This window comes from Tubulanus polymorphus, chromosome 1 (genome assembly GCF_964204645.1).
Source record: "Tubulanus polymorphus chromosome 1, tnTubPoly1.2, whole genome shotgun sequence".
Classification (NCBI taxonomy): domain Eukaryota; kingdom Metazoa; phylum Nemertea; class Palaeonemertea; order Tubulaniformes; family Tubulanidae; genus Tubulanus; species Tubulanus polymorphus.
The window spans coordinates 7,844,513-7,869,998 of NC_134025.1; the positions used below are offsets into that span (position 1 = coordinate 7,844,513).

Here is a 25,486-nt window from a genome sequence, read left to right on the forward strand (position 1 = left end):
ACTTGAAATCAAATAGACAAACTGATGATTACACCGCTCGTTAGATGGAAGCACTAAGTTTGCACGCTTTTGTGTTTTCGCACCGCAATTAATTGCGATAGGACTTATTTCTGGAGGTATTTCTTTGACGACATACTGTATAGCACTATAATAAACTACGTCGTTTTGAATGGGTGGCCTACATTACATACAAAACACCACGAATGACAATTTGCTGTTGAGCGTTATTTCTTACGTCGTAGATTTTTCACGAACTTTAATTTAAACTTCCATTCGAAGAACATAAGAGACGTGTCTTTTTAGAGTACGTTTATGAAGTGGCGAATCACTGTAAGTAATCAATAATACAATTTTTTATAATCATGATATACCTTTGTATACGCAAGTCATTTCGCTTTTAAGAAAGGATGTTAAAAGCAGGCTATAATTAGAAACACATGTAATCATGAGAAACCGCCTCATTGGAAGTACTGAAATTGACAAAAGAATACTGTACAGTCGAAATACGCGTGATTCATGATACACGCTTTCGTACATTTCTATCGAGATCGTGACTTCGAAAGAATATCAGCTGGATTATGAAACAAACATACAGATTGATACAGTTGTTTTGAGTCCGACGCAACTTTCCAATATACGGTATTTGCGTTATCTATCAAATTCCAGCAAATTCCTATTGAGACACAGGCACACGCCTTGACGTAATCAGACGGATTTTATGTAATCAGGATGTTTGATAAGATCGACAAGTCCAAAGTATCGGTTCTATTTGCCGTATTGGAGAGCCTTATATTGGTTTTCATGGTGAGTGAACTCCTTCAATTAGATTAACTGATTTCATAATAATGAAAGCTTACAAACAATATATTTAATAACATTAGAATGAAGTAAGAAGGAATTTCCGTTGTTTCCTGTGTTCAACTAATTATACTGTTATTGTCATGATTGCATTTCCATACATATTTCAAAATATTAAGAGAATAGTTGCTTCAGCCTACACTGGGAGAACCATCCTTTCCATTCATGAAATATTTGTTTTCTGATTAGATTTCGTTCTCGTGATGTTTTCAGGGCAATGTCCACGGCGATGGGAAGCTTCGTGTAGCATTGTCGAGTTCATCGGAATTCCGACATCGTCCTCATAATTGGCAAATCTTGCTCGTCAGAGAAGAAGTGTATCTTTTAGAAAAATGTGCCATGAATTCAAATGCCAAAACGTGTGAACTGCCATTTGAGCAAACTACAGTAAGCAAGAACTCAATCAACACTCCCGTTGCTTCCTTTATTTCTACGTAAAAAACATGTAATCATCAAAAAAGGTTTGTTAAATTGATAGGATCTCCATATTGAAATACTATTTCAAACGTCCAAGAACAGATACAAACTAAATTTTGATGAATTACCACGAATTCAAGATTTAGACATAAGCGTTAAATGTTCCGCGAACTTTTACGGGCCAGAATGTGATAGATACTGCAATGTCGACGCTGCTGATGCTCATCGACTTTACTGCGATAGCAACACCGGCATGATGCTCTGTCAACCTGATCGTATGGGGGTAAACTGTTCCGAAAGAGGTTAGTCTTTATCAGAGATGTACGGTCCCCGTTTATAAGAAAAGTAGTCCTTGTAAATCTTTTAGAATGAGCAAAATTAATTATTGCTTCTTCCCTCTGACGAGAACTGACACAAACAGAACATCAACTGTTTCACTATGTTCAAACATCAGTTATTAATCATGCTGATTTCAATGTAGCGTATGGACCGTTTTTGGACGAAAAAAAGGCGAAGGGTTTTTTGGCTCCGAATCCGCACCGACGGGTAAAACGAGCAAATTTTGGTTTTCTCGAAGAGCTACTGCAAGGTAACAAAGAGAGGGAATGCGAAGAGGAAACGTGTAATTTTGAAGAAGCGAGGGAGGTTTTCGAGAATGACCAAGCCACAGTAAGTCTTATAAGATAGCACATGATAATATAGCACTAGCGCTTTCAACTAAAGAATATGATTTCCAATAAACATCAATACCGATATCGTTTTGTGGTTTCTAGCATCGAAAATGGAAACATTTATATATTTCTTTCATTTCAGCACAGATACTGGGCAAGAAAACACGGTTCGTTAATAAATTAATTCAGCTCCCATTATTCCTACACATGCACGACGTTATGAGATAGAATTTTGAGTTATCATGCCCTCTAAAATTGTCTTGCAGACCCTAATGATTGTAGTCCGTACCCGTGCTATGTGACAGGGTCATACCGATGCACAGACTTGTTTCGGGCTTTCACATGCCACTGCAAACCTGGATGGTCAGGAAAAACATGCGGGATAAGTGAGCTTACTTTTGAAAATATAGAATCATTCGCCGTTTCATTTTTCCAATTACATAATTTAAGTGGTTTTCCTCATTTACACAGACGATAAGCTCTCAAAGCTTTTTATTCTATGAATTTCAGATATAGATGACTGCGAGTCAGTTATATGCCAAAACGGAGGCCACTGCTCGGTAAAGGAATGCGTTATTTAAAGAACTTCATTAGATTAATTGATAATAGCAATTGCGATGAATCACTACTAATCGACCTTATCATCTTTTTCAGGATCTGATAAATAACTACAAATGTAACTGCAAACCCGGCTATACCGGAAAACTCTGCCAAAGTGAAATCAACGAATGTTTATCGAATCCGTGTAAAAATGCTGCTAAATGCGTTGATAAAATCAATGGATGGGAATGCAAATGCAGACCAGGATACACAGGTTTTCTATCGTAGAAATCAAACACTTTCTACGGAAAGCAATTTACCTGATCTTCTCTCTTCTTTTTGCTTTCATAGGAAACCAATGCGAAACGAATATAAATGAATGTCAACTGGTTCAATGTCATAACGGGGGAACTTGTAAAGATTTGGTGAACGCTTTTGAGTGTAAATGTCTACCCGGATATACTGGTTCCAATTGTCAAACTGATATAGACGAATGTGCGCCCGCTCCATGCGAAAACGGTATCAAAGTTTATAAGGAAGTTTTCTAAAAGTTTCAACTACAATAATGGGTTTTCGTATCGAGGCTATGTTTTATACTTTAACAGGAGGTCAGTGTCGTGATAAAGTCAACGATTTTGAATGTATTTGCAAACCTGGCTATTCCGGAAAGAGATGCAACATCGATATTGATGAATGTGCCCCAAAACCTTGTAAGAATGGCCAATGTATCGACAGAATCAATAGTTATTTGTGTTCATGCCAGGCAGGTGAGTTTCAAGCTGAGAATACGGTAGCATGGCGACATTCTCACTAGCAGCTGCAGGAGATGAAAAAGGACTCCTTGGTTACATGCTCGTTGTAGTTCATTACCAATCTCGCAAATTGAGTTTCATGAACACACCTTGAGTTAAACTTGATTAATATACAATGATATTTCAGGATTCGTTGGCCAAAACTGTCAAACGAATGTCGACGACTGTCTATCGAAGCCGTGCAAAAATGGTGCCAATTGCACTGATGGTGTAAATGATTTCCAATGTGGCTGTAATCCTGGTTGGACTGGCAAAACGTGTGAAATCAATATCGATGAATGTAAAAGCAATCCCTGTGTAAACAATGGACACTGTGAGGATCAGTTAAATGATTTCAAGTAAGGAACCATCTTCTAGTCGTTCTTGTAAAGCTGCATCCTTTCTAAACAAACTTGTAAATGTAACTAACTGCGTTTCTTTCATTAGATGTCAGTGTCCCTTGGGTTTCACCGGTAAAAGATGCGAAATAAACATTGATGATTGTGAAATGGTGTTAACACCTAAGTGTGTCGGTAAAGGCGACTGTATTGATATGGTGGATGACTTCAAATGTGGATGTCTTTCGACTTCTACGGGTATGACGACATTTTGGCCATAAAGATGAAAAAAGGGGTGACATGGAAATGCTGTTTTATTACCAAATCATACGGAGCATATATTTGACAAAATCTTTAATTTTCAGGTGCTCCATGTCAAGGTTTAACTGATCGTTGCATTAATAATCAGTGTAAAAACAATTCAACGTGCTCTTTCCAACCAACAAATTATACCGGATACGATTGTGATTGTAAGCCAGGTACATAGATAGTGTTTTTAACGTGTATTTAAACATTCCTATATCTATACATCACCACACTTAAGGAAGCTTTTCCATCGCACAGGTTATAATGGCACTTATTGCGAAAACAATATAGACGATTGCAACCCGGATCCGTGTAAGAACAACGCTACTTGTATCGATGAGGTGAACGATTACATTTGCAAGTGTCCCCCGGGGTATGAGAATAGGTATTGCGGAGGCAACACGAATGAATGTGCCAATTCCCCGTGTCTGCATGGCGGTGAATGTAAAGACCTAGTGAATGATTTCTCTTGCAAGTGCAGGTATGTGCTTTTCTTATCTATCCTAAAGCCAAACCAACATGACCATCTTGATGAATGTTTTTTTTTTTAATGTTAATCAGGCCCGGCTACGAAGGCAAGAAATGTGAAATAGATCAATGTAATCCGAATCCGTGTAAAAACAATGGGAAATGTGAACATTACAACCCTGCTAGATGTGTTTGTGCCAAGGTATTTTTTTCTTATCTGAAAATGCTTCTGTGTACGACTAGATACAGCAAATTAAAAAAACAATGCAATATTGTTTTGTTTTGCGTTCATTGTTTTCCCATCTCCTTTGCTTCCAAGGTGCATTTATCATATTACCCCACTATCTTCTATAGGGATACACTGGTAATAATTGTGAAATTAACGAGGACGACTGCAACCCTGATCCTTGCCAAAATGACGGCAAATGTGAAGATCTAGTGGACGATTTTCAGTGCAAATGCAAAGCGGGGTATGGTGGGAAAACGTGCAAAGTATTGATTAACAAGTGTCTGTCAAATCCTTGCCAGATGGGTTCAACCTGCAATACAACCGATGATGGTGGTTTCAAATGTTTGTGTGGACCAGGTGAGTTTCATTTTTACATTTCCAATGAAAACGGGAACTGATGCTTGATTGAAGGTTGTTATGATGAGTTGAATTCATGTAAATCGCCACTTTTAGGATACACGGGGACACTTTGCAACGAGAACATCGACGATTGCAAGTTAGCTCCGTGTAAAAATGGTGGAATATGCTCGGATCTAGTCGATGCTTACACCTGCCGCTGCTTACAAGGATTCTCCGGAGAAAATTGTGACCAAGGTGATGCTTTTTTCTCACACAATTCAAAGGGGTTTGCGCTCAAAGGGTACACTCATATAGAAAACTCCAGGATTTCAAATAGAATACTTTTATTTGTCCTTAGTTATGGACCATTGTCTTGTCATCCAGAACATAAACGGCAAGTCGTACCTGGTGCCAAACTCCATATGTGGAAATTACGGAACTTGTAAGAGTACTGATAAAGGATTTACGTGCGAATGTAAATCTGGCTACACCGGGCGGTTCTGCGACAAAGGTAAGTTGTCTAAGTTATTCTTGTTTATTCGATGTTTATGGTTTTTGTACACAAATTGTTTTGATTATCCATTTACTCATATTTTAGCGTCGGTGCAAGGTTTCGTAGCTCCAACTGATAAGACGGGGACGAATCATGATGGTGAGGAAATACATCGATACCTTCTCATTCATGTATTTGATCTCTACACCTTTAAATACCCTTCTTCTTTTATTATTCATTTTCAGATTCCCTTCCCGGTACCCTTATTGTCTGCGGTATAGCTGTTCTTCTGCTGATTATTCTTGGCGTAGTGATGACGATTATGATTCGCAAGTACAAAATTCAGAACACCGAGCTGAAAGCGCAATTGGACGAATCGCCCGATCGGATGGATAGCCGGGCAGGACTCGTCTTCGAAGACACGAGCGTGTTTGCGAATCCAGCTTACAGTATTGGATACGATAACAAGGGCAGAGATATCGACGATGATGCGTCAAGTGGTATTTACGAAGAACTGCCTGACGCCGATGACAACCCGGCCGCCAATCAGCAGATTCCAAACGGAAAATTAGAATTCAATGATTCGAATCCTTACGAAAATGATGCCGAAATGGGGGCCTCAGCGGGGCGTCTTGCTCATAGTAATTTATACGCCACAATCCCAACGGATATCAAAATTGATCTAACGACCGAGAAAGCCCCGGGTGACGGTTTGGACAACCCTTTGTATATAGCGGGAGGGGAAGCCCCAGAAATAAAACCAGATGGAAACCTTTCGATAGATAATCCGTTATATGCTGCGAAAAGTTCTTCCAACACATAGCATATTCATGCACTGGATTGTTTGAATTATTATAACAGGATTCCCACGTCCGTCCACAATGAACAATGCACCAAAAGGAGATTAATTCACATATTTTTGGAAAAGGTCATATTAATTTTGTATTCAATTGCCAAAACATTTATAGCTCTTAAAATGTATAAAAGGTATCACATCGTATGTATCACATTTAGTACTTTTCAGAGTCATATTTTCGTCAGAAAGATATGTTGCTTTTAGCAGCTATGTTTTAATCTCATTATGTGAAACTTTCTACACGTTTGTCTATATTACATCAAAAATACAATCTTTTTGAAGTTTTAATGATGATTTTAGGTATTGAACAAATGTACACGTAAAACACATATCGTATTATCTTTGTAATCGTTGATGTATATATTGATGTTAAAAATCCATTTACACGTTACCGGTTGTTTTAGTTGTTATTTTTATTTGTCTATTTTTACAAGTCTATTCCGAGGAAATACTTGAAGTTATCCCCTGTATGCAAATGAAAATAATCACGCTAACGAGCTCCCGTGATCAAGCTGAATGTGTTCTTTCTAATGGTAAATCGCTAAAATTGCAAACATTAGAAGATGCCGAGGGTGAAATTAAACCCCTTAGAAAAGAACGTCCATGCACGTTAAATCAAAGCCATGCTTGGAGCAATCATTTGACAGACAGTAAAATGTTCAAAGAGACATCGAATTATACAATCAGATAACTGACTTACTGATTTATCTATCTAAACGGCATCAGACTATATTCTATCAGCATTTTTACACCTCGTGGGACATGCAGAATCCATTACTTCTGTAATTAATACTTTTTATAATTCTTCCACATTCATTACCCAATTTTTAAAAGCTTTTTTACACTTTCCGTATTATTGTTTTCTGAATGAAATCGAGCAATGCACAAAACTGTACTTGACCTGAAAGCGAAGTACTGAGTTGTATATTAGGGTAGATCCTACCACAATCGTCAACACTGAAACGTATTCTAGACCAAACCTGCAATAAGCGTATGTGTGGTGAAATATGGTAAAACGGCAGGCAAGGTAACGTTGATACTTTAGACGGATTGTCTGTGGTATTCATTTTTGTGGCCCTGAAAATAGGATTACTTCCGAATTCACTTATTCTGAAATCATCGACAAGCTAAGGTAAGTTAATTCTTATCATTCTTTTCGGTCAATTTAACGTCATGTTTGTTTAAAAGTTTTCAAATCCGAGGGAGTTTCACAGTTGATTCAATAGCTAAGATTCATGTCAATACTACAAAGTCATTGGTGATCGACTGAAAATATCTCTACCCCCGGTACTCTGAAATAAAGCCACACGACGCTGACCACCTTTTCTTGTTTTCCTTGGGTGGTTCACTACTGTAGTAGGAACGTTGTTCTTGTTCGGCTAATAACATTTTGCGATTACAATTACACTACTTACTTGTATATACATGTATATATTGCAATTCCAAAGTTTCGTTCAGTCTGTTACAAGAATTGTAGGACCCGTTTTATCTTTCGCAATATCTACATTATGGATATATTTCATTACCGCAACCCCAATGCTTAGCATATTATTAGGTGATAAACTGGAGTGGTGAGTACTGAAGATTTTGGCAAACTACCATAAGGCGTATTGCTGCTGTATATATATACAGATTTAAGTTTAAATTGTACCGTCATATTCAGCGGTTGGATTAAGTAGGTTATTTAATCAGCGTTTTGAGTTTGTTTTTGAACTAATGAGAAGTTTCATTGAGGAAACTAGTTGAGAAATTAGTTTTATTTATACGTTCAGTTAATTACCTGATCAGCAGGTAACGACAATGAGTAATCACCGAGTCTATGGAGACGAGCACTTATTGACTCCATCCATACTTATACTTAAAACGTGCGTGCATAGAACTACCAATTCCCCGGTATCCTAAAATCAAAATACTTCTATCGGGACTCAGTGGATTATACCGATCTAAAAGAGGTATAGATTCTTTGTATTTATATCAAATCAATATCTTTATGTATATCTTCACGTTTTTCAAGTTTTTATTACTTATCGCGGTAGTCGCAGTGCAGCGGCAAGGCCAACAGGTTCCAATCACTGTGACTCGAGATAAAGCCCACACATATTCAGCTATTCATACACAATACCGTATTTCAAAAACCCATTTGTTTTCCATACGCGTAATGATACAGGGAAATAATACGTACGCACGTGATAAGCAAATGGGAAAGCCAAGATCCGATTTAGATGCTCCACCACTATTGAAACTGGTAAATACCATAACATACTAAAGGGCGATCTCCTATGTACCAAATGTAGCATAAACAAAATTGGTGAAGAATTCCATTTATGTTCTGGAATCGAATTACTTTTTTTACAACAGAAAATAAGTCGGAAATACTTTTCGGAATTGCGTAATTTGTATATACACAAATTTTCACGGTAAACCCAATTCACAAATCAAGTAAATCATTTCATTCAAACGATAGAAATGTGTTAAAAAACTTGCAGTTTATGTTAGAATGTGCAGGACTATCTAAATTGTATATCTTTCCATGTATTAACTTTTTGTGCTCGAAAAATCATGTATAATATAGAGCAATAAAATACAATCTAACAATCTAAGAATGTGGCTTTTTAAAATCCCAAATGCCATATTTGAATCATTAAAGATTTATACTCTGTTAGTTAATCATACGAAGCCCCATTTATAAGACAATTTCCCTCAGACTTAAAAACTTGAGTTGTGAGAGGTCAATGCCGCATGAAAATGTATTTTCTCGTCAAACCAGATTGTGATTGAACAATGGGGTTCCTGTTTTCTAGAATCTTATTATCCAAGTCAATATATGTATTTTTGCTAAGCGGGTCATGAAAAAGTCTTAGATTCTATAGCCCATAAAACATTCTATCAGACGGTGTTGAAATTCTGTCATATTAAGATTATAAAAAATATCATGAATTCAAAAATACGTACGTTCGTGCGATTCTAGTTAAATTCATAAACTTTTACAATCTCTTGTTTGAACAATTGATACTAAAACAACTTATCTGCGTTTATTCTAATCTAACCAGGCTAAATTATCAGGTTTCATAGACTGCGTGTATATATATATCGACCTTTTTAGCCCGTAATTCAAAAACATACAAGTCCAGTTGCACAGTCGTGACTTAAGTCCAAAAGTGGTCTTCACTCTTAAGGCTGGTCTTAAGTTGTTAGACTGTCTATAGAACTGATTTGGTCTGAGACAGGTCTTAAGTCTAAGCCATTACTATGCAACCGGATCCTAGGGTTTTAATCAAAGAAACTTTCAAAACTCCCCCTGACATACTAAAAAGGGACTTTCGCGGAAAAGAACACGCATCATTGACGTCATTTTCTAATATGACACCGAAAGTGAAAAGTCCCCATGTGGCCATTTGCCAAGTCACCAGTATCCAGACTGTAGCGCCAACAAGTATGTCAAAACAATTCCGCCTAACTAGATAACCAGCATTTTATTACCGATCCTGTTCAAATTGTTCGGATAAAGCTGTATGGTTTGTTTGCATACTATGCATTACGGACGTTGGGACAAAGGTTGTTAAACACTTTCTGTATTTTCGTATTATCGCAGGGATGTAGTCACTTGGGAGTTCATGTAGAAAAACTCTTTCTAAATCCGTTCATTTGGTCATTCGAATCGCGTGATGGAACTGAATTTCCGTGTGCGGTTTCATGTGGTGCTGATCGCTGCGATTCTCTCCCTATTTGCAGTAAGTCACATAATTGTATTATTTATGATAACTGGCGCAACCGTTGGTAATGTAGTATAATTTTTCCATTATTAATGCCAGGCGCTCTTTTCCTTGAATAATTCTATTCAAAAACTACTTTCCATTTCCATCTTTCATTAACTAATACGACGTGAGTTTGGATAGACTTGGTACCAGGTTTACTGTACACAGCTAAAACTGTATACCTAACTGAAATGGATTGATCTCAAGTTCCTAATGCATATATTTTATGTATTGGGGATGAGAGATGCGGATGGAAAATGCAATAGATATGAAAATATGATGTTTTGCTGTAAATTATTAATTGATTGATATTTTCTACCTATTTCAGGTGGGAGTTCGAGGTGAAGGCAAGTTAATTTTGACTTTAGACAAGTTGATGAATTATTCAGACACTACTAGCTGGCGATTTGTATTGTTCAACGATGTGCATGGTATTGCGAAATGCTCCATGAAAATTTCTACCAGCAAATATCATCGAAATTCTTGTGAATTACCGTTTTACTTCGTTGAGGTACGTATATTTCTTCATAAGACCTATATATGTCAAATAGTTCCATTAGTGGTTTTCAAAATATTTCTTCAAGTGTCTATATGTGCATAAAAACTTTGTTTGATAATGGCAGTTAGCAGAGCATTATATGTATGTTTTATGGTAGTAAATAAGAGTGATTAAATAGAAGATTATATAGAAAATAAAATGGATCTATCTTTGAATCATCTGATTATCCGTATGGGAAAATATCATACATGCTTATATAACGTGATAAATTTTCACAAATCAATATTTCTAACCTTCATATTTTGTAGCATCCACGTCTTGAGTTGTATTCTGGAAATAGTGATGAAGTTTTAGAATATTATGGACTGAACTTTGAAAGTTTACCGACATCTTTAAAGAACTGCCATCAGTCAGGATGTTTTACATTCCATCTTTCTGTGACATGTTCTACCGGTTACTACGGTCAGAAATGTGACCGATTTTGTAATGTTGATGAACTGGAAAAAGAGAGATTTTTCTGCGATCCTAAGACGGGCGTCAAGCGATGCCATCCAACCCGATTTGGGGAAAACTGCTCGGAGCGATGTGAGCTGAATTTCTTTGTTTTAACCAACATGCATATAATTGATCAATTTAGATGGATAATTTTTGTGTGCACGTCTACCTTTCAGCATATTTACCCTTCATATCAGCAAAAAATGCAAAGACGTTCTTGGAGTCAGATCGCCGAGGAAGTCGCCATCGTGTTAAACGTTGGAACACACATTTTTTCGAAGAAACAATACAAGGAAATATTGAAAGAGAATGTGAGGAAGAAAGTTGCAACTGGGAAGAAGCAAGGGAGGCTTTTGAAGCCAATGTCGAGGGTCTGGTAAGCGTTCCTTTTCGAGAAAATTGAAAAAAAACTGAATATGATAAACGATTCGATAAATTCTCTTTTTTACAGAATGAATATTGGGCTAGAAAACATGGTATGTAGATCGAGTGCTAGGGAATTCCCAGAAAGTAATTTCAGTTCAACAATATCATGTGGCAATATTACTTCTATTTTGCATAGATCCCGATGATTGTTTAATAAATCCTTGTTACAACATGGGGACGCACTATTGTATAGATCTGTATCAGGCATATCAATGTAAATGTCGTCCCGGATGGACAGGAACGCTTTGTTCTACAAGTAAGTAAGGGGTCCACCAAGGCTAATTAATGGATCTCCTGTCTTGGTCAGGTTTGCGGTGTAACTAGTTACAGGTTCTTTATTCAATTATGACGATTATTGGAATCCGATTCTTATCTGCTACTCACCGACTAGAGGTAAACCAATGAAACACTCTAATCCGTGTATACTGTAGATAATAGAAAAAGTCCCACAATTCGAATTTTATATGAAATGATTTATCGAAACGAAACCACAACGTTTCGGCTGTTGACTAACAGCCATCATCAGGTGGAATCCATTCATTCCATCTGATGATGGCTGTTAGTCAACAGCCGAAACGTTGTGGTTTCGTTTCGATAAATCATTTCATATAAAATTCGAATTGTGGGACTTCTTCGATTTACCCCGTAATCGTGTTGTGCTAATAGAAAAGAAAATGATCAATTTACAGATATCGATGATTGTAAAATCAATGGAGTCAAAAAGTGCAAAAATGGAGCCACATGCCAGGTAAAAGTCTTTCCATATAGATATCCCAACATTTCGTTCGTTTCCATCCTATTCAGTTATTCGTCCTGTTTTTAAGGATATGGTCGCTGATTACAAGTGCACATGTGCTGCTGGTTACCAAGGACGAAATTGTGATAACGATATAAACGAATGCCAGTCGAATCCTTGTAAACATGGAGCAACGTGCAACAACCTTATCAATGCCTGGTCCTGCACTTGCCGTCCTGGGTATACAGGTAACGTTGATGAGACAATCTCTATCAATGAAATAAGTCTAATGAAATAACGTATTATTTTTTCGTCATAGGGAAATCATGCGAAACGAATGTAAATGAATGTCTGAATTCCAACTGCCAGAATGGAGCAACTTGTATAGATTTGATCAACGATTATGATTGTGACTGCGCTCCCGGTTATAGTGGCGCATACTGTCAGACTGACATCAACGAATGCGATCCAAATCCTTGCAAACATGGTAATCATTGTTGTTATTAGTGTATATTGTTTGTACGAGATCCAGATTTATAACAGGATCAAAACCAATTTACTACTACAATGATATCTGCAAAATCTAGAGATTTTCATGTTCTTCACATCGAATTTCGTACCTTTTTACTTATTCTAGGTGGAAGATGCACAGATAAAGTTAACGATTTCTTGTGTGACTGCAGTGGTACGGGATATTCTGGGAGAAAATGCGAAGTTGATATAAACGAATGTGCTGTAAATCCGTGTCAAAACGGAGGCACCTGTGTGGACAGAATTAATCAATTTCTATGCCTCTGCGTACCAGGTAATTGATCATTTAGTAATTACCCGTTATTTCGTACGATGAATAAAGGCCAGTATTACTTTTCTGTTTTTAAGGGTATCGTGGTACCACTTGTCAAGAAAATATCAACGAATGCGCTACATACCCGTGTAGGAACGGAGGTACTTGTACTGATGGCGTCAATGATTTTCAGTGTACGTGTTCAGCCGGATGGACGGGTAAAGTTTGTGACTCGAACGTGGACGAATGTGCCATCGGGCCTTGTAAACATCAAAGTACCTGCATCGATCTTATAAATGATTACAGGTATATAGATCTATGAGGTTTTAAGTACAGGTAGTATGAGACTCCCATTAAGATGCCGAATACCTTTTTTACACACAATTTGTTTGCAGTTGTCAATGTCAGCCTGGATATGTGGGTAAAAATTGTCAAGAAAATGTGGATGACTGCGCATCGGACCCGTGCCATCACAACGGTAGCTGTATCGATAAGGTGAACGGATACGAATGCTCATGTCTTCCCGGTAGCCATGGTAATAACTTAATTTTACGTTTTCGATACTTTGGGTCGAATTCATTTACAAAAAAAAACTGTGCAATAAGATCTTACTAACGAAAATAATGCATTCATTTACAGGATCTTCATGTGAAAACCTCGTTGACTATTGCGCTAATAAACCGTGTAAAAATGGAGCAACATGTACACTAGAATTCGGTGTTGGTTACAATTGTATTTGCCAAGATGGTAAGCACACTGCAAACAGGTTCTTCAAATGTAAATATAGGAAGAAAAGTCGATACATGCTATTTTGTTTAGGTTTTGATGGGCGAAAATGCGAAAACAATATTGATGACTGTTCTCCAAACCCATGTAAAAATGGTGGTATATGTGACGATGAAGTGAGTGACTTCAAATGCAGGTGTCAGCCAGGTTTCGATGAGAAAACGTGTCACCACAACATCAACGAGTGCGCAAATGATCCGTGCCTCAACGGTGCAACGTGCAAAGATTTGATAGCAGATTTTACTTGTGCATGCGAGTAAGTATTTGCCAGTTATTCCCTTTAAAAGTGTTAGTCGTTTTATGATTGTACCTTATTCTACTACTGTTTTAGGCTCGGTTATGATGGAAAACGATGCGAGATTGATATCAACGAATGTGAGACAGCGAACTGTAAAAATGGCGCGACTTGCATTGACGGTGTTAACTCCTATTCTTGCCAATGCGCCGAGGTAACGGTTCATCTGATTAAACATGTAGTTTAATTAAGCCATTCCAGACTCTGACATTGACTAAACAAAAAACTTTATTAATAGGGATATGTCGGCGATGATTGTGGAACTAATGTTGACGATTGTGACCCCAATCCGTGTCAAAATGGTGGTGAATGCGTTGATAAAGTCAACGGATATGAGTGCAAATGTGTGAAAGGTTACGGCGGAGAGACATGCAAAGTTATGTTGAATAAATGTCTTTCGAATCCCTGCAAAATGAGGTCCAATTGTACATCGGGTAATGATGATTATGAATGCCAATGCCGAGCAGGTTAGTCTTACTGGGCATTTCGTACCAATGCGATCTATAAGAGTTCTATTTTCTGCCTAAAACGAAGTAATGAGTTAACATAATGAAAAAATCCTTTTCAGGATACACTGGAAAGAACTGTGATATAGATATCAATGAATGCGATAGCCATCCTTGCGAACATGGAGCTACATGCGTGGATCTGATAGCAGGATTTTCTTGTAAATGCAAGTCTGGTTTCACTGGTGATACGTGCGAGAATAGTAAGTGACGTTTGCCTATCCGAATGTCATCAAGAATTCTAATAAATCAAGCATGCTTATCTAATTGTATTCTTTTGAAAGTTGTCGATCATTGTCTGGGAATTCGCAACGTAAACGGGGTACCTACGCTTAAACCATTGGACGTATGTCGACATGGCGATTGTGTAAGTACTGTACAAGGCTACAAATGTCGCTGCCACAATGGATTTTCAGGGGAATATTGTCAAAAAGGTACATAAATTTGTTTGAGTTTATATGTTATACAAAAACTTCTGAAAAAAACTGAAAAAAACTAAATAGTCTCCGTAAAATCTCCTTCATATCATTGGTTGCAATAATTGTATTACTTTATAGTGCTATGAAGTACTTCGATGGATGAACTCACTAGAATATTATTCATTTTATTCTTGCGTTTCTCTATTTACAGCCGACGAAGAGAAATTTGGGGAAAAACAACAAACAAATCCCGCTCACCAGAAACATTCAGGTAGATTCGTCATAAAAACAAAAAATCATTCCATCTAAAACATACCGTTTATCAACATAAGCTTCTATTTAACAGACATGGAGCCCGGTGTGTATTACATATCGTCTGGAATCGGTCTCATACTTCTGATTGTTATCGCAATCCTGATCGCCTGTTTTGTCCACCGCCGTCGTCGGAAGAGAAAAATGGGCGCCGACCAACAGGACCAGTACGACGATGAGCCCATTGACGCCGAAAGGATGCGCCAGGACAGCCGAGCCGGAATTATGACAAACAGCATTCCGATATTCTCTAATCTGTCCTATGATAGTCCAGTGAATGTTAAAGCTAACGCAGATATTGATGACGATGCGTCGAGCGGAATTTACGAGAGTTTAGATGAGCCTGAAGATTCGATAGATGGTACAATCAAAATTGACGTCTCTGCACCTACAAACCAGAATCTGGATAACCCAACTTATATCGTTGGCTTTAGGAAATCTATTGTTGAAGAGGATGAAGCTACTAATCTGAATAACCCTACCTATGTATCATCTTAACAGTTCAAAACTCATACCACATGGCTAAATCGTTCCAAGCGATATTAGTTACCAATAATGATTCCAGCTTTGTAAATAAGATTTTATTTTGTTGTATTGTTCCATTGTAAATATTCCATTTCATGCAATATCATTGTCAATTTGTCACATTTAACTTGTCAAAATAAGTGCCTTAACAGACACTGCATAGTTGTCTCATGTATACGTTAATATTGCGATAATTATTGTTTCGAATGGGTTGAAACGATAAACAGTTATTATAGATGAGTGAATAGCAAATGAAATAAAGACGACCCATTTTTAATCTATGTACATCTAAGGTTGAAATAAGATATATATTAGTATCAAAAAATGAAAATGTTCTTGATTATCGATATAAATGGACGGCCTAAATCATTTGTTCAGGAATCGCCGATTCACAGCCGGTATCGGTCGGGACGCAAGCATGAATTAACCCTTCGCCTTCATTGCGTATGAACCCTCTTGTCCATTCGTTTCCTCATTCTTTGAATGCTTTCACTGTTGTACCAGTACAGACTGAATGACTTCGGCGGTTGTGACCGCGTGTTCTAAATATTTATTGAACAACCACGCGCTGGAAGCAAAAAACACGAGACTTCCGAAATTGTCTAATGCCATAGTCATGTTCTGACGCAATATTCTAAATCCCACGCGGGTTGCAACCAAACCTAATCATAAGTCGGCAGACTCTACTGGGAAGTTTGAATCAAAACAAAGATGATTTCTACATTGTTACTTCTCATGATCGTAGGATATATACAGGTAGGTAAATTTAGATCATCTTGCATTTTGAGATTGAGATTTTGCACCAAGAGAAAAAAGATTTATACGCACAGCTAGGACTTAAGTTTCGACGACATTTTTATTTTTCTGTTAGCTACAGAATGACTTATCAGTGTGATGCTATTTTCAAATGTGCTACTGATGTCTGGAAAATGAAGTATATATACCCATTATTCAGTGCAGCAAACAATACGTAGACGATAAAAGTGTGATATGTGTAAGATAAAAATTCACGCTGAAAACCATATCTAAAACGAAAATGCTACCTTCTCCAAGGACTTTACCATTTGTAACGATGATATGAGTTGCTTATTGAGTATAAGGAGTGCAAATTTAACTCTGAATTATATAGCTTTCTCTAAAAAATGGCCACCCTAAACAATCTCTAGAGCTACATACGATATACAAATTCTGAATCCATATTTAGTAACTAGAACACAAAGGAAACGCGTTAATTGTAATGTTATCATTACGAGGCTTTATTGATATTAAACACTTCTGGTATCCTATAGCCTTCGAAGCGATAAGGAATTACTAAGGATCATTTCGCAAACATGCGTTCACGTCGTGCGGTTAGAATTTAAGTATGGATCGGACGGTGTTGAAACACGAGTTTTTGCTCGAAATAGGTTACTTCCGACAGTAGACGTCACGATAAATTAAGCTAATTAGGAAGTCTAAGTTATCATTCTCAAATAAATTTGTGTATTTGCTGATGAGGTCTACTATACCTCCTTACCATCGGACATTTTTTTTTTATTTGTGTACATACAACCCAAATGGCATTTACCATTTAAACGAGGTATCAGCTCAGTCTCAGATACGTTTGTTCATTTATTTCAGTATTCAAAAGGAGGAGCGTTGATCGAGTTATCAACGACTGACGTATCTAGACAAATAGACATCCTAAACGTCCATGTTTTGAATGATCGAATCCAAAAGAAATTCTCGTTTGATTTTAGGACAGACAAAAACCTCAAATTCGTAAAAAATATCCGAGTCCAGGTTAAGTATTTGTTTGATTTCAAAGGAAACTTGTAATATACTCTTGTAATATACGGGAACACAATTTACTAAGGCATTCGCATTCATTTCCCAGAATATTCGAAAAACAACGCTATATTTGGGGGTTTACACGAATGACGGTGAACGGAATTTTGATCAACTTCATATCAACACAGCAACCAAGAAGAAATCGGCTTGGACAGTTTGTCACGGAGAAAAACTTCACCAGATATGTTTCAGGCTTCATATGACTGTATCCTGTGCGAATAATTACTTTGGCCCGTTATGTGAAAACTACTGCGCACTGAATCAGTTTGAGATTGGTAATTTTTTCTGTGACGAAAATGGTATCAAAATGTGTATCCCGAGTCGTACAGGTCATGGTTGCCGACAGAGGGGTAGGTCGTAAAACAAAAATAGGGGGATTGATGTTTAATCGTAATTCTGTCATATCACGCCACGAAAAGATTTCTAATATCTTTCGTTCCGTTATAGTATTCATTAACAAAGCGCTGGCGCAAACATTTTTGACATCGCAGCGACGTCGCGTAAAGCGGAAGAACTCGATATTTCGAACTGAAGAACGACTCCCAGGAAACTTACAGCGCGAATGTATCGAAGAGACATGTTCGTGGGAAGAAGCCTTCGAAGCGTTGGAGAATGTGGAACTTACGGTAAAATTAGGGGAGGTTGCAGGGTGATCTATTTGAACTATTGAGAACTCTAACATATTCTCCCCTAAACTATAACATAAACAAATAGGCCTACGTAGGACTCGATAGCAAATATTAGATTGATAGAATCAAACAGCGCTTTTTCATTCTTTTCTTCAGCATGAATTTTTCCGTCGAAAGAATGGTAAGTATCTTATGTATCGTACATGTAATTGAATATAGAAAATCAGTAATTCCTTGGTATAATAATATCATCCTCCCGGCATGTACCTGCGCACCTGGTCTAGTGTGGAAGGATTTCGTGCCGTGGCTGAGTGTAGCGATGCCATCAGGCTCGAATCCCTGCCAGGAAGGATGTGTATTTCTTTATATTTTGACGTAGATATAAACGATTGCCTTGCCCATCCGTGCAATTTAACCAATACGCAGAAATGCGAAGATCTGTACAAGGATTTCGAGTGCATTTGTAGAGATGGCTTTACCGGCGAACGATGTAGTATAAAAGGTAAGTCGCGAAACAGACCTGGAGACATGGATAATTGTTTGATATACATATATCATATCGTTGATATAACCTTTTCCTAGTAAACACAAATCGCTGTGAAAATGGTGGCACCTGCCTCGCGAGTAGCGTCCTTGGAGAACCGTGTAGTTGTGTCTGTGCTGACGGTAAGTTACGCAAATTATCATTTAGATTTTCTTGGTTTTTCAAAGAAATCATGTGAATTTTAAAGAATCAATCAACAAGCAGGACAAATTGGTGGAAAAGCCTAATAGATGTATGCGTTATATATTCAAGGATTTACCGGCGCACAGTGCGAAAGGATTGTTTTAAGAAATAAGTGCTCACCAAACCCATGCCAGCATTTTGGCCAATGTATCGACGGAATCGACAAATATAGGTATTAGATTGAAAAATAGCATTGCATCCATAAACACGTTGAATATACTCACGCTGGTAAACTATAAGCATCATGTTGAATATACTCACGCTGGTATATACAGGTGTGAATGTCTGCCTGGGTACGGAGGTATCAACTGCGAGGTATCGGATGGTCAAGTTATGGAACCGCAAGAAATGACAGAACAGTCCTCTAGAAACACATTTTCTCGTCTGAGATTCCAACAGGAGGACGCCGCCATTCTTCGATTTGGTAACTGTAACTTATCTATGACACGATATAAAAGATTCTATTGCGTTAGATATATAGATACATAATATGTCCATCCTTTGAATAGCTTCTGCGCCGATACGATCAGACGAGGCCGAATCAGTCGCAGCTTTATATCGAACGAAAGATTGTCGCATGGCTCAATGCAGAAACTCCGGATCGTGTCAATTGAATAATCTCACTTCGGAATACCGGTGTATCTGTCCGTAAGAATTTTGTTGCATTTCCAGTATTACCGCTGTAGATAGTCCACTGTTTGAAAATATTTCAGTAATTTGTGTAAATTCTAAACATCGTAATGGCGCAAGATATATTCATTTACTTTGTAGGTCACCGTTCTCCGGGGATTTCTGTGACCAAATGGATGCAGATGCTAACAATGATGACGGTAAGTTACTAGAAACTATATGATATTACGCATGTAGGAATAACCAGGAATATCCAGTGCACTGAACTCTATATTTGAAGGTGTAGATATTAGTCACAATAATTTCACGGATGCTTGCAAAAACCGAACAGATAACTGTCAAAATAACGGAACTTGTTACACGTACGAAGAAAATAAGATTGCGTGTTTGTGCACAACTGGGTTCATCGGAAATTACTGCGAATTTGGTGAGACTGACATGTATTTTATCAGGCCCAAACTACTGACTTTTGAATGAAAATCTAAAACAATACTATTTTGTTAGCGATCGACTTCTGCGAGGGTTACCCACTTCCAAATCTAGCCGAAAAACTTTGTGGTAAAAACGGACGATGTGTCAACTCTCCTACTGGCTATTCGTGCCGATGTAACCGAGGTTTTGCCGGACCTAACTGTAACGAAGGTAACGATCTGATCAGCTTTGTTCTTACATCTTATCCGTGCACTGAATTCACAGTCACATTATATACACATCGCTCTTCCTAGATATATCTGATGATCCGTGTAAAATGAACCCGAAAGCAAATTTCACATGGATGAACGGCTGCAACAAGTGTTGGTGTAAATTAGGAGTAGGATACTGTTCAAATGTAAGTCAAATAGGTTTGATAGCCGGTGTTATTCATATTTACCACATCCATGATGAAATAATGAATCTATTTAAAGCAATGGTGTGGCCCTTCGTCTTGCAAGATTTCGCAGGATTGTTCGAGCGAGGAGGTGTGCCAGGTGTCTGGTAAATCTTCGTGTCTGGTACAGCCATGCGACACAACCGAGACATGTCAATCCAGGTTAATGACCCAATGTAGCACGTCTATGCAACATTCTGTCCTTGACTGCGTCGTGCGGCGTGGAATCCTTGACGTATCAAAAGAACCGAAGGTTATTACGTTGATTGACTTGAGATCTGAGTTAACCTGAATTCTTTATCATGCCCAGAATTAATTTTCGGTTGTGATTTCCAGGGTACAGACCTTGAAACATGTTGTCGGGAATTCCGAAAACTGCCGCTGATGTTTGAATATTCGTTAGAATCGTCATTGAGCCTGCGATGTGAGGCCGGATCTTTTAGGTCGACAGATGAACCACGAACAGTAGAGATATATCTGACAATGGTATTGTATCCCACGCATTTCTTTTTCATGTTTAATGTAACGTCATTCTCCTTATGGAAAGAAATACGTTAGATAATAAATCAAATCTTTATGTCTTGGTAGGAAAGTAATCGAGGAACAACAAACGCATTCTACGCAATGGAAAAACTTGCTGAACATCTTCGGGAAAATAATACGAATGCGTGCTCCAATTTAATCTTCGCTACTTCCACAGCAAGTAATGATGCCCCGAAGACGGCAGGTATGTATATTGCAAAACATCTGCTAAAAGTGGTTTTCAACTTGGCCGGTGTAACTATTTGGAGGCGATGGCAAACGCTTTGTAGGGAAGGCAGATATAAATTATAACTTATGACTGTTTTTCGGATAGTTAAAATATTTTATTGGAAAAGCATTTATGATAATATTTTTAGGCTCATCGAACGCTTGGATCATTGCAATAACCACACTAGTGTGTCTGACTATAATCGTCCTGATCGTTGTATTCGCACTGTACATTAAACATAAGGCTAGGAAGAGAACAGCTGTCATGGTAAGACATCGCGAATTCTCACGACGGTCGAGATGCGGAAATGATCTACAGGATTACAACCGGAAAAGTTATATATCCCTCGGAGAAGGGTCGCATCACGGCGCGTTGGTGAATCCGGCACACGGCGACAAAGATTCGGGACATTCGACGTGCGAGGATAACCAGGAGGAGACGGCCATGACGACAAAACCTGAGATTCCCATTCTACAGAAAGTCGAATTACGGAGAGCGCTGTCAAGGGTGTCATATGTCGATGAGCTTATGGACCGCATCCACTCACAAGAACCAGAAGATATTCAACTACCGCTCGAAACAACGAAACCCGCGGAAAAAGCACCCATTTCAATGATTGACCAAATTTAGATCAAACAAATCTTTTATTTCAATTGATAATACCGCTACGTTCAATATTTCATAGCATCCCCGGGATTAAAACATCTATAGATAGTTAGAAGACTGAATTGCCATGCATCATTCGGACAAATTCTGTAAATAGAAAGATAACATCTATACTTGGAACAAGATATCAAATCATATATTTTTTCCCTCCTTTTTTCAATTTTTACGATATATATGAAAGATATGTAGCCAGTGATATTACAAAATGTGCTCGATTTTAGAAATTAAGATCAAAATCTTAAATTTTCAAGTTTGTAATGTAAATAAATACTTAGTACGCTACGGTGTAAGCTATATCATTTATGTATATTCAAGTATTTATGAACCTTTATAAAATGGAAATACTATGCTATATGTTACATCTACCTTCGTAATCTATGAAACCGTCTTCATTTATATCAGCATTATTCATGACGTCATTCATTTCCTCTTCTGTAAGTTTATCGCCTCGCTTTCGCAACATTTTCTTCAACTCATCAGCGCTTATTTTACCATTACCATCGGCGTCGAATACACGAAATGCTCGCATTAGTTCATCTTCGGGATTCGGGTGCTTTTCATCGAAATGGTCCATCAAACCTTTGAATTCGTTGAATTCAATCGTACCGTTATCTATATATTTTCCAAAAGGAATGTTTACAAATATACACATCAGTAACAAATATGCAATGTCTTGTTTATTCATTATCTTCATAGAGATATCATTCAATATCATTTGTAGATTATTGTGCCCATTACGTTATACGGTTTAACACGTTATGGGCATTACAGAAATATATATTACTACTGGCTATAACAGTGCTTAGTTATACGTTTTACTCAATCTTTATCTCCCGTCATAAATACGCGTGTGTAGCGCTTGAGAAAAGCACATTGAAATATGCGGATCTCAAATTTGGCTTACGTAAAAAGTGATGACTTATCTTCGCTGGTATGCATTAGATAAAGACATTTAACTTATTTGAATCAGTCGACAATGAATACATGTATATCTAAATGTCTGAATGTAGAAATCGATCGAGACCGTACGAAAGTCGAGTATCTTGTGGCTCTTTTAAAATTATTTACCGTTCGTGTCGACTTGGTGAATTATGTCTTCGATATCACCGACAGTAGGATTTCTTCCAAGCGAACGCATCACGATTCCCAATTCATATACAGATATGTGACTATCGTTGTTGCGGTCGAACATGTCAAAGGCTTCTCTGTACGCTATATCCGTGGTAGAAAAAACAGTTTCTGATACAGACGGATGAATGACTTATATGTTGCATATCATATTGATTACTCTTGACCAATAAGGGTCATTGTTTAATATTAGCCAAAATCTAAAACGTACATTTAAAATCACCAGCTTGACCTCGTTGTCCAGCCATCGTACAACCCTGACCAAAATAAGAATACGTGAATACCTTAGTTGAAAATGTATAAAAAATAATAATGAGAAATATCATTTAACCTTGTAAACCCATTTTTTGATTCGAATGCCTACCAGTAAATCCTGAGATATATGTATGCCTGCAATCGGTGATTATAATAAGGAGTTAAGAAGTCGAACATAACTTCACCGAAATTGGGTCAGCGCATGGGAAAATTTATGAAACATGTTCATTGTGGTATTGACAGTGTTAACGATGATTTTAAGGTTTTCTCTTTTAATTTATCAATAGGCCCAATCCCGGACGTGCCACTCTACGTTAACAGAGGGCAATCACATGTTGTTGTCACTTAGGTGAAAAGCGTTTGTATGCTGACCTTATGTTGAAGCGAAAAAGTGGACATTACCATAGTCTTACTTCTGAAAATAACAACGATCTGACACAATCACAAAAAATCTATTTTCCATAATTCTCCGCACGTATTTTTCGAAACTCTACGGAATTTAAATATATAATAAAATTATGTCAAAGACTTTGAAAACACTGCTAAAAGTAGCAAACGACGTTTATGACTCGAGCGTCTGATGTATATTTATATACCCCCGAAGGAACACTTTCCGTTATTTATACGTGGGGTTTGCTGCAATTAACGGATTGAAAGCATTTCATAGTAAGGTGGCTTAATTTCTGTTCTGGCTCACTTAACCGAAACTAATGCGTAGAATTCGACATGTTCGAATTCTATTGTAAACGCTTGATATTATTCGTTATTTATGATTTAATCTGCTCGTTTAACTATATGAATTCAAAATAGTTCGGGGTTTTATGTTGTAATAGTTTTTGATTCACTGAAGATAAAGGCGAACAAACCCATGGAGATTTGTGACGATTCTTGAGAGAAACCGTTACGTTCTCGTAAGCCGTTCAGTTGTTTTGACTCGATATTCCGGAAAAGGGCAATAAATAATACGTTCTGTAATCGATGCGATATGGATGCGATTGCTAATATTCTGAAGCCGAATCCAAACGGCGTTTCTTCCAGTCCTCGGCCGTCTACCGATGCGGGATCATCAACTACAAAAGATGAGACGAAATTGGCGGTGAACAGACGAACACAACCGAGAGTCAGTATAGCTGATTTGTCGCTACTCAAACGTCGAATGTCTCGGTTACGATTCGAGTGGAAAACGCGAAAATCCCCAAGTGCGGTCGAACGAAAACCGAAATATGAAAACACGTACAAAACTGAGCCTGATAAAGATAGGAAGTTCATTCCCGAACAAGCAGAACGGATCATATACGAAACAATAGAAAACATCGCTAAAGGAGTAAAGTACGATCCGAAAGAATGCGCACTTCTATCCCGTTCAATTGTTGAAGAAGTCAAAGACAAGCTGCGTATCCATATGAACATTCCACGGCATAAGGTCACGTGCTATGCTGTAGTGACCCAGCGCCTGGGCCAGGGCATACAGATGTCTAGTAGATGTGTTTGGGACGAACAAAACGATGGCTGCGCATCGGCAAGATTTGAAAACCAGCACCTTATTGTTTTAGCCACCGCCTTTTTGACTTACTTCGATTAAGAAAACTTTAAGTATATATGCTTGCAAAATAATATATTTCTTGGTTGGATTAATTAATAATTTGGATCTAATAAGCTTCATTTTAATCAGTGCAAATTTGCCGTGATAAAACAATTTTTCGTAAGTTTGCATATTCCTTAAATTTCGATTTGTAGCCCATAAAGGCCTAATATCAAGAAAAAAATTTAGTACATTGGTTAACACTTGTATTCCTTGTGTTTATGATATTGAATTTACAAAAAGACTTCAATATATCAATATACATATGGTAGTGTTATTGATGTGATTAAATAATTTTTCCGTAAATTTCCTTTTTTCTTGGATTTCAAGTTGTAGCTTATATAGGCCTACCATCAATAAAATTTTAGTAAATATTGGCCAAGAATCGTCTTCCTCGTCTTTTATAGTATTCTATTTATGAAAACTATATTATATCACTATACACATGCCAGTACGCACTTCAGGAGCATGAAGTACATTTCATGGAATTTCAGTATTCAGAGTCACTGCTCCACAGGTGGTCTAAATTATATATTTCAGTCAACCACTCAACTCCTTAAAGTCCTTAGTGAGTGT

The 25,486-nt window shown here is 37.6% G+C and overlaps 4 protein-coding genes and 1 long non-coding RNA gene across 5 annotated transcripts; 4 read left to right on the plus strand and 1 right to left on the minus strand.

Annotated features, from left to right (window-relative positions):
• The first annotated feature begins 57 nt into the window (after window positions 1–57).
• LOC141915457 (uncharacterized) lies at window positions 58–21,909 on the plus strand. The gene is made up of 31 exons (XM_074806991.1): window positions 58–804; window positions 1,072–1,245; window positions 1,337–1,577; window positions 1,757–1,944; window positions 2,089–2,113; window positions 2,213–2,332; window positions 2,457–2,506; window positions 2,601–2,760; window positions 2,838–3,005; window positions 3,092–3,253; window positions 3,426–3,636; window positions 13,397–13,536; window positions 13,641–13,748; window positions 13,821–14,043; window positions 14,119–14,236; window positions 14,321–14,549; window positions 14,651–14,791; window positions 14,873–15,022; window positions 18,683–18,805; window positions 18,886–18,969; window positions 19,100–19,202; window positions 19,306–19,454; window positions 19,540–19,678; window positions 19,802–19,860; window positions 19,941–20,087; window positions 20,165–20,302; window positions 20,386–20,489; window positions 20,566–20,781; window positions 20,865–21,014; window positions 21,117–21,255; window positions 21,428–21,909. The coding sequence occupies exons 1-31, from the start codon at window positions 730–732 to the stop codon at window positions 21,907–21,909; spliced, it is 4,716 nt and encodes a 1,571-aa protein (XP_074663092.1). The 5' UTR covers window positions 58–729.
• Window positions 9,741–12,193, plus strand: LOC141915481 (uncharacterized). The gene is made up of 7 exons (XM_074807033.1): window positions 9,741–10,037; window positions 10,390–10,572; window positions 10,869–11,145; window positions 11,232–11,431; window positions 11,507–11,531; window positions 11,618–11,874; window positions 12,171–12,193. Exons 1-6 carry the CDS (start codon window positions 9,972–9,974, stop codon window positions 11,743–11,745), a joined length of 879 nt encoding a protein of 292 aa, XP_074663134.1. The 5' UTR covers window positions 9,741–9,971; the 3' UTR covers window positions 11,746–11,874; window positions 12,171–12,193.
• LOC141915491 (uncharacterized) lies at window positions 17,506–18,186 on the plus strand. The gene is made up of 3 exons (XR_012620962.1): window positions 17,506–17,626; window positions 17,721–18,024; window positions 18,122–18,186. It is a non-coding gene; the product is annotated as an uncharacterized LOC141915491 (long non-coding RNA).
• On the minus strand, window positions 21,892–23,425 carry LOC141915484 (neo-calmodulin-like). The gene is made up of 5 exons (XM_074807036.1): window positions 23,405–23,425; window positions 23,285–23,330; window positions 23,014–23,157; window positions 22,312–22,557; window positions 21,892–22,032 (listed from the first exon to the last, which is right to left on the minus strand). The coding sequence occupies exons 2-5, from the start codon at window positions 23,319–23,321 to the stop codon at window positions 21,995–21,997; spliced, it is 465 nt and encodes a 154-aa protein (XP_074663137.1). The 5' UTR covers window positions 23,322–23,330; window positions 23,405–23,425; the 3' UTR covers window positions 21,892–21,994.
• Window positions 23,426–24,313: 888 nt separating this feature from the next.
• Window positions 24,314–24,910, plus strand: LOC141899094 (dynein light chain Tctex-type protein 2B-like). Its single transcript, XM_074785284.1, has one exon. It carries the CDS (start codon window positions 24,314–24,316, stop codon window positions 24,908–24,910), a length of 597 nt encoding a protein of 198 aa, XP_074641385.1.
• The last annotated feature ends 576 nt before the right edge of the window (window positions 24,911–25,486 follow it).